Raw genomic sequence first — 9,228 nt, forward strand, 5'->3', positions numbered from 1 at the left:
GACGACCCGGGCTGTCTGGTCCTGGACTGCCGCTCATTCTTCTCCTTCAACTCCTCTCACATCCCCGGGTCCACCAACGTCCGCTTCAGTACTATAGTCCGCCGGAGGGCCAGAGGGGGGCTGGGGGTGGGACACATCGTGCCCAACGAGGACACGCGGAACCGGCTTCTCTCCGGGGAGTATCAGTCGGTAGTGTTTCTGGATGATCGGAGTTTAGACTTCGGCCAAGTGAAGAAGGACGGGACTCTAATGCTCGCGGTGACAGCTCTGTGCCGAGACCCGTGTGGAGCGCGTGTCTTCTTTCTCACAGGTACATTTATTAGATTTATTATGAACGTATTATAGTAGCCTATTTCTATATTGTTTACGGCCTCGTGGTAATAACGAACGGCGCACAACAAATGCCATAGTGTAGGCCCGCGTCAGTTATTGAACACTGACTGTTCCAAAATAGCCGCTTTACAGCTGTCACTGTTTATAACTATAAGATGGTAACACCAGTATCCTTACGTCCTGTCTTGTCATTGTTTAGGTGGTTTTGACACGTTCTCCTCGGAGTATCCAGAGATGTGTACCAAGCCGTCAGCTCCACAGGGACTCAGTCTGCCCCTCAGCGCCCGTCCAGACAGCGCCGAGCCCGGCTGCAGTCCATGCAGTACACCGCTCTATGACCAGGTAGGTGTTCTTTAAAACATGTATTCTCTATGTTATTACTGTGTAACAGCACTTTTGCCTTTATAATAAATAAACCAACGTCAGTGTGTCGTCAAAACAATAGATTCTGCCGTCTTAAACTAACCTCAATTTGGTAGGCTACAGGCGTAAGTATTGATAGGATATGACATTCTTTTCTGTTCCTATCACCTTCTCCAATAACACTTTGACATGTTATTACTCTCAAAACAATGTCAATGTGTCATCAAACTATAGATTTGGACATCTTAGACTATCTTTATTGTGGTGGTTGACTGTTGTCTGTCCTGTTCCTCTCCTCCTCTCCAGGGGGGTCCAGTGGAGATCCTTCCCTTCCTCTACCTGGGCAGTGCCTACCATGCCAGCAGAAAGGACATGATAGACATGCTGGGTATCACTGCTCTCATCAACGTATCAGCTAACTGCCCCAACCACTTTGAAGAGTCCTTCCAGTACAAGAGTATCCCCGTAGAGGACAACCACAAGGCTGATATCTCCTCCTGGTTCAATGAGGCTATAGAGTTTATCGGTGAGTGTCTTTACATTACGGTCATTTAGTAGACATTCCTATTCAGAACGACTAACAGTCTGTTCAGCTTCAGGTAGCTGGGTAAGAAAACATGTTTAGGCCTTGGAACTATAAGGTTATATCTGAGATGTTTGTAAAAAAAAAATTGCTATTCACATTTAACTGATCTTTAGATGTTTTCTTCATATATCTGTGAAGTTTGATATTTTTCAAAGTAAATTTTAGGTGGAAAAAACCAAACATTTCAACTAGAATGTTCTATCAGCATTAAACCATTTGAGCTCTAAGGTCTTCAATCCAATCGCATGCCTGAATGAATACAGACGGACCAATGAGAATGTCTTTGCCACCTCCCTCTAAGGGTGGTCTAGGCTATAGTCTAGCCATCAATAATGGCACGCGAACAACAAAACAACACTGTCAAGAAATCTTAAAGTAAATGATGTTGTCACATCGTTGTTCAGTGACGACAGTAATTTGTCTGATCAATCTGGGTAAAATAGTGTTACTCTTTCATTTATTTATTTAGATAGCTACGGAACATGTCAAATTCAGAAGTGTCAGAACCTTACGGCTGAACCCAGATGATAGTTCAGAGCCATAAGGTTCTATGTATGATTGCACCCCCCCCCCCCTAATAAAATGGGATTTGGAGATGTTGATACTCTGCACATTAGGCACCTTTCATTTGAGGACTTTAATGGGTTATGAATGAAGAATTCACTACAAAACAGATGTGGGATGTGAAAACATTGATGCTTTGCGCAGGTCACGATATCACAGTCGTTGTAAGTAGCTAGCTACCTAGTTCAGTTTGAATTCTCTCATAGCTCTGGATAACTGTCAAACATAGGACACAATCACCAAGCAAGGCAACCACAGCTGTAGTCATAGAAGCTATTGGCTTGGCGGGCAAACAAACAACTACAACTCAACAGCCAACCCCCTCCCTCTCAACAGCCCCCCCTCCCTCTCAACAGCCAACCCCCCTCTCAACAGCCAACCCCCTCCTCTCAACAGCCAACCCCCCCCTCTCAACAGCCAACTCCCCCTCCAACAGCCAACCCCCTCCCTCAACAGCCAACCCCTCCCTCTCAACAGCCAACCCCTCCCTCTCAACAGCCAACCCCTCCCTCTCAACAGCCAACCCCCTTTCCCAGCCAACCCCCTCCCTCAACAGCCAACCCCTCCCTCTCAACAGCCAACCCCTCCCTCTCAACAACAGCCAACCCCCTCCCTCTCTCAACACAACAGCCCCCTCCCTTTCAACAGCCCCCTCCCTTCAACAGCCAACCCCCTCCCTCTCAACAGCCAACCCCCTCCCTCTCTCCAACTCAACAGCCAACCCCCTCCCTCTCTCCAACACAACAGCCAACCCCCCTCTCAACAGCCAACCCCCTCCCTTTCAACAGCCAACTCCCTCCCCTCTCAACAGCCAACCCCTCCCTCTCAACAGCCAACCCCTCCCTCAACAGCCAACTCCCTCCCTCTCAACAGCCAACCCCTCCCAACAGCCAACACCCCTCCCTCTCAACAGCCAACCCCCTCCCTTTCAACAGCCAACCCCCCTCCCTCTCAACAGCCAACCCCCTCCCTCTCAACAGCCAACCCCTCCCTCTCAACAGCCAACCCCCTCCCTTTCAACAGCCAACCCCTCCCTCTCAACAGCCAACCCCCTCCCTCTCTCCAACACAACAGCCAACCCCTCCCTCTCTCCAACACAACAGCCAACCCCTCCTTTCAACAGCCTTGGAACCCCTCCCTTTCAACAGCCAACCCCCTCTCAACAGCCAACCCAACAACAGCCAACCCCTCCCTCTCTCCAACACAACAGCCAACCAACCCAGCCAACCCCTCCCTCTCAACAGCCACCCCCCCTCCAACCCCCCCCCTCTCAACAGTCCCTCCCTCTCAACAGCCAACCCCCTCTCCAGCCAACCCCTCTCTCCAACACAACAGCCAACCCCCTCCCTCTCTCCATCTCTCTCTCCTCTCCTCCTTTCAACGTCTTGGATTTAAATTGAAAAAAGTTCCTTCCAAACCCAGAGCAACTGTCTGATCCAGGACTTCCTGCTCCACCACAATGGTGGTGACATCATCACAGCCCATCCACCCCTCTACTAGACCCCCCAGTTTAAAGAGGTGGTCCCTTTTCATGTGGGAGCCACCAAGCAGACCCAGGCCTCTGCTTTTGTAGCAGGCAGCCAGAGAGAGGTCCCAAATGGCATCTTATTCCCTTTATAGTGCAATGCCCTGCTCTAAAGTAGTGCACTATGTAGGGAATAGGGTTCCATAGGGCCCTGGTCTAAAGTAGTGTACTAAATAGGGAATAGGTTTCCACAGGGCCCTGGTCTAAAGTAGTGCGCTATAAAGGGAAGAGGGAGGCATTTGGGGCGCACCCAGAGAGAGGCTGATGGTTGAATGCAGCTCCCTCCTCTCCCCTCCATCTCTTTGTTTTGTCGGGACAAAAGGTAGTATTCTCCACCAGACTCACGGCCGGCCTTTCTCCCAGATTAATAACCCCAGCAGGGGGGCAGCCAACCCCCCTTTGTCCCCTTCTGCCCCCACCCCCACAGAACCATCTCCCTTGGGGAATAGCTCCCCGATCACCCCCACAGAACCATCTAACTGCCCTCTTCCTGGATTAATGACTAGGGGATCCGTTAGTTCCATTAGTTAGCAACACTATGGAGGGTGATTTGCAACTGAAATGTTGGTCACTTCCTGCTGTGGTTCTGAGATTGTTCTGACATGTTGGTCACTTCCTGCTGTGGTTCAGTAGGCCTACTGACTGAGCAAAGAGGATGTTTGTCACTTCCTGCTGTGGTTCAGTAGGCCTACTGACTGAGCAAAGAGGATGTTGGTCACTTCCTGCTGTGGTTCAGTAGGCCTACTGACTGAGCGAAGAGGATGTTGGTCACTTCCTGCTGTGGTTCAGTAGGCCTACTGACTGAGCAAAGAGGATGTTTGGTCACTTCCTGCTGTGGTTCAGTAGGCCTACTGACTGAGCAAAGAGGATGTTTGGTCACTTCCTGCTGTGGTTCAGTAGGACTACTGACTGAGCAAAGAGGATGTTGGTCACTTCCTGCTGTGGTTCAGTAGGCCTACTGACTGAGCAAAGAGGATGTTGGTCACTTCCTGCTGTGGTTCAGTAGGCCTACTGACTGAGCAAAGAGGATGTTTGGTCACTTCCTGCTGTGGTTCAGTAGGCCTACTGACTGAGCAAAGAGGATGTTGGTCACTTCCTGCTGTGGTTCAGTAGGCCTACTGACTGAGCAAAGAGGATGTTGGTCACTTCCTGCTGTGGTTCAGTAGGCCTACTGACTGAGCAAAGAGGATGTTGGTCACTTCCTGCTGTGGTTCAGTAGGCCTACTGACTGAGCAAAGAGGATGTTGGTCACTTCCTGCTGTGGCTTACGGCTTCTGCATGCTTCAGTTCGGCTGGCGCCTCGCCAAAGTCAGCGTGCTCGTATACTCCCTCCCTCCCATACTTGTTAGTATACCTGCTGTGGCAACAGCTACTTGTTAGTATACCTGCTGTGGCAACAGCTACTTGTTAGTATAACTGCTGTGGCAACAGCTACTTGTTAGTATAACTGCTGTGGGTATTTTATTTGGATCCCCATTGGCTGTTGGTATTTTATTTGGATCCCAATTGGCTGTTGGTATTTTATTAGGATCCCCATTGGCTGTTGGTATTTTATTAGGATCACCATTAGCTGTTGGTATTTTATTAGGATCACCATTAGCTGTTGGTATTTTATTAGGATCACCATTAGCTGTTGGTATTTTATTAGGATCACCATTAGCTGTTGGTATTTTATTAGGATCACCATTAGCTGTTGGTATTTTATTAGGATCACCATTAGCTGTTGGTATTTTATTAGGATCACCATTAGCTGTTGGTATTTTATTAGGATCACCATTAGCTGTTGGTATTTTATTAGGATCCCCATTGGCTGTTGGTATTTTATTAGGATCACCATTAGCTGTTGGTATTTTATTAGGATCCCCATTGGCTGTTGGTATTTTATTAGGATCACCATTAGCTGTTGGTATTTTATTAGGATCACCATTAGCTGTTGGTATTTTATTAGGATCACCATTAGCTGTTGGTATTTTATTAGGATCACCATTAGCTGTTGGTATTTTATTAGGATCACCATTAGCTGTTGGTATTTTATTAGGATCACCATTAGCTGTTGGTATTTTATTAGGATCCCCATTAGCTGTTGGTATTTTATTAGGATCACCATTAGCTGTTGGTATTTTATTAGGATCCCCATTGGCTGTTGGTATTTTATTAGGATCCCCAGGCTGTTGGTATTTTATTAGGATCCCCATTGGCTGTTGGTATTTTTATTAGGATCACCATTAGCTGTTGGTATTTTATTAGGATCACCATTGGCTGTTGGTATTTTATTAGGATCACCATTGGCTGTTGGTATTTTATTAGGATCACCATTAGCTGTTGGTATTTTATTAGGATCACCATTAGCTGTTGGTATTTTATTAGGATCACCATTAGCTGTTGGTATTTTATTAGGATCACCATTAGCTGTTGGTATTTTATTAGGATCACCATTAGCTGTTGGTATTTTATTAGGATCACCATTAGCTGTTGGTATTTTATTAGGATCACCATTTTATTAGCTGTTGGTATTTTATTAGGATCACCATTAGCTGTTGGTATTTTATTAGGATCACCATTAGCTGTTGGTATTTTATTAGGATCACCATTAGCTGTTGGTATTTTATTAGGATCACCATTAGCTGTTGGTATTTTATTAGGATCACCATTAGCTGTTGGTATTTTATTAGGATCCCCATTGGCTGTTGGTATTTTATTAGGATCACCATTAGCTGTTCCTAAAGCAGCAGCTACTCTTCCTGGGGTCCAACACAGAACATTAATAGACAAGAACAGCTCAAGGACAGAACTACATACATTTACAGTCATGTATGCATACATTTTACATACGTTTGGTCCCGGGAATCTAACACACTACCCTGTTATTACAAGCACCATGTTCTACCAACTGAGCTACACAAAGGACCAATGGTATTCTAACACAGTCAAGAGAAACCTTTCAGAAATCTGGCAACAACTTATACAACTGTCTCACACGTACAGAAGAACTAAGTTGAATATGTTGTATTGATACATAGTTGTACTAATCTCCCCTCTCCTTCTCTCTCTCCTGTAGACTCCATCCGTAATAAAGGCGGTCGTGTGTTTGTCCACTGCCAAGCCGGCATCTCCCGCTCTGCCACCATCTGTCTGGCCTACCTGATGAGGACCAACCGCGTGAAGCTGGACGAGGCCTTTGAGTTTGTCAAGCAACGCCGCAGCATCATCAGTCCTAACTTCAGCTTCATGGGCCAACTGCTACGGTTTGAGTCCCAGCTCCTGGCTACTTCATCCTGCTCGTCGGAAGCCGGGAGTCCTGCCCTGGGGAAGAGCAGTACGGTCTTTAACTTCCCCGTGTCTATCCCCGTCCATGGCTCTGCTGGACACGGACAGCTCTCCTTCCTCCACAGCCCCATCACCACCTCACCAAGCTGCTAAGGGGAAGAGTAGGATCAGATGGAGGGCTGTCTGTCTTAGCCTGGACTTGAACTGAACTGTCACTATTGGTGTAGAGTCGTTGTGACTGTACTGTAACAATACTAGTCGTGACAGGGTCATTGACAATGTACTGTCAGTGTCACTCAAATACAGGTGATTAATCATTGAGTTTTGGATAGACATTGAGCTCTAGAACTGATGGAACCCTTATTGTTGCCCTTCCTGGTGTAAAGGTCATAAAGAAGTGATCCTGGCATCACAGGACAAAAGGGATAACTTTTGGAGAGACAAACCAAGTGACCTAGTTTATGGGTTAAATCCACAGGTCTGCCCTATCGACTTGAAAGGAGTTTCTCTCGCTACCAATATGGCAGTATGGTTATCGCAGCATTCTCTGTAGAATAAGGAATGACACCCACAGATCTGCCTAGAACACCTCAACTTCTAGGAAGAGACAGAGAAGTCAATGGCTGAAGGTGAATGACACCCACAGATCTGCCTAGAACACCTCAACTTCTAGGAAGAGACAGAGAAGTCAATGGCTGAAGGTGACTGGGGGAAAGGGTCAATTCTTTAAAGGAAGTTAGAAGTATTTTAATGGGATGAAGAGAAGAAATTGTAGTCAAAGAATCGTTGTCAAAGATACAAAGTTATTTAACGAGAGTGGGCAGCTTTTGATAATCACATGTTTTTTTTTGTTGACCTGACACAACTCTTAACAAAATGGGCAAGTAAACCCTCCCTTGGTCACTCACAGGCAGTTGTCATATTTATTGCTACCAACTAGACTCTCAGGAATCAAGAATTACTTTCAATGTCCCACAGCTTTGTTCACACAGAGACAAACTGTCTTCCTGAGGGACTCCCGCTAATGCCTCGGCAAACGACACCCGTTTGGATAAATCACTCCTCAGACTCTTTATTGTTGACAAACAATGAATGTATCTCTGATCTCTGGCCAATCGGCCGGCTAGGAGAGTGACAGAAGGTTTAGTTTAAAGTGGACTGGAAAGCCCCATTCACATGCAAATGTATGCCTTTTATAAAATACTATGAGACCCTGACAAACCTGAAAATATTGCGGGAAACAGCCAACCAACCATCAGATACCTCTGAAACACCACCATGCCTCTGAAGTGCTAGCAGCTGTTAGCTAACGCTAGCTCTGTTAGCATCATGCTAATTCTGTTAGCGTCATATACTGTTAGCAGCTGCTAGCTCTGTTAGCATCATGCTAATTCTGTTAGCGTCATGTACTGTTAGCAGCTGCTAGCTCTGTTAGCATCAGGTACTGTTATTAGCAGCTAGCTCTGTTAGCATTATTAGCATGCTAATTATGTTAGCAATTTGTACTATTAACAGCTCTGGGAGAGTCAGAACCCCTAAAGCACTAAGACGGGGATCAGACTCACCAGAGACTGCTGTCTGTCTGATTACCTATGTGATATTTATTGATCTAAAGTAATATATTTCTTACATCTATTTTTGCAAATGTTTGTTAGTTGTTTTTGATACCTCTGAATAAATCCAATTTGTCTTTTCTACTTCATTGCAGAACTGTGTCTTCAATATATTAGACCCAAATAAACCACAATCTATGTTATATACATAAAGATAGGATTTATTTTTATTGAACTAGGTTAGTCAGTTCAGAAAAAATCTTATTTTCAATGTCGGCATAGGAACATTGGGTTAACTGCCTGTCAGCTTGGGGATTTGAACTTGCAACCTTTTCGGTTACTAGTCCAACGCTCTAGTATAGTTCCTGTATAGTTCCCATACCTAGTATAGTTCCCATATAGTTCCCATACCTAGTATAGTTCCCATATAGTTCCTATACAAGGTATAGTTCCCATACCTAGTATAGTTCCCATACCTAGTATAGTTCCCATACCTAGTATAGTTCCCATATAGTTCCCATACCTAGTATATTTCCCACATAGTTCCCAAACCTAGTATAGTTCCCATACCTAGTATAGTTCCCATATAGTTCCCATACCTAGTATAGTTCCCATATAGTTCCCATATAGTTCCCATACCTAGTATAGTTCCCATACCTAGTATAGTTCCCATACCTAGTATAGTTCCCATATAGTTCCTATACAAGGTATAGTTCCCATACCTAGTATAGTTCCCATACCTACTATAGTTCCATATAGTTCCCATACCTAGTATAGTTCCCATACCTAGTATAGTCCCATACCTAGTATAGTTCCCATATAGTTCCCATAACTAGTATAGTTCCCATAACTAGTATAGTTCCCATATAGTTCCTATACCAAGTATAGTTCCCATAACTAGTATAGTTCCCCTATAGTTCCCATACCTAGTATAATTCCCATATAGTTCCCATATAGTTCCCATCCCTAGTATAGTTCCCATAACTAGTATAGTTCCCATATAGTTCCCATAACTAGTATAGTTCCCATATAGTTCC

The 9,228-nt window shown here is 45.2% G+C and overlaps 1 protein-coding gene across 2 annotated transcripts in view; it reads left to right on the top strand.

Moving 5' to 3' along the window:
* LOC112241347 (dual specificity protein phosphatase 1) overlaps positions 1 to 8,335 on the top strand; it is an 8,761-nt gene extending 426 nt beyond the window's left edge. Inside the window, exons 1-5 of one of the 2 annotated variants that reach the window (XR_006083963.1) lie at positions 1 to 310; positions 533 to 675; positions 1,003 to 1,222; positions 6,430 to 7,267; positions 7,340 to 8,335. The exon at positions 1 to 310 is cut by the window's left edge and continues 426 nt beyond it. Coding sequence is in view for 1 of the 2 variants with exons in the window: in XM_024409457.2 (XP_024265225.2) it covers positions 1 to 310; positions 533 to 675; positions 1,003 to 1,222; positions 6,430 to 6,791 (1,035 nt within the window). In the remaining variant the exon portion in view is untranslated. Of the gene's footprint in view, positions 311 to 532; positions 676 to 1,002; positions 1,223 to 6,429 lie in introns of both variants that reach the window. The other variant, XM_024409457.2, reaches the window with a different exon arrangement.
* Positions 8,336 to 9,228: the final 893 nt, after the last annotated feature.

Source organism: Oncorhynchus tshawytscha, linkage group LG08 (genome assembly GCF_018296145.1).
Source record: "Oncorhynchus tshawytscha isolate Ot180627B linkage group LG08, Otsh_v2.0, whole genome shotgun sequence".
Lineage (NCBI taxonomy): Eukaryota > Metazoa > Chordata > Actinopteri > Salmoniformes > Salmonidae > Oncorhynchus > Oncorhynchus tshawytscha.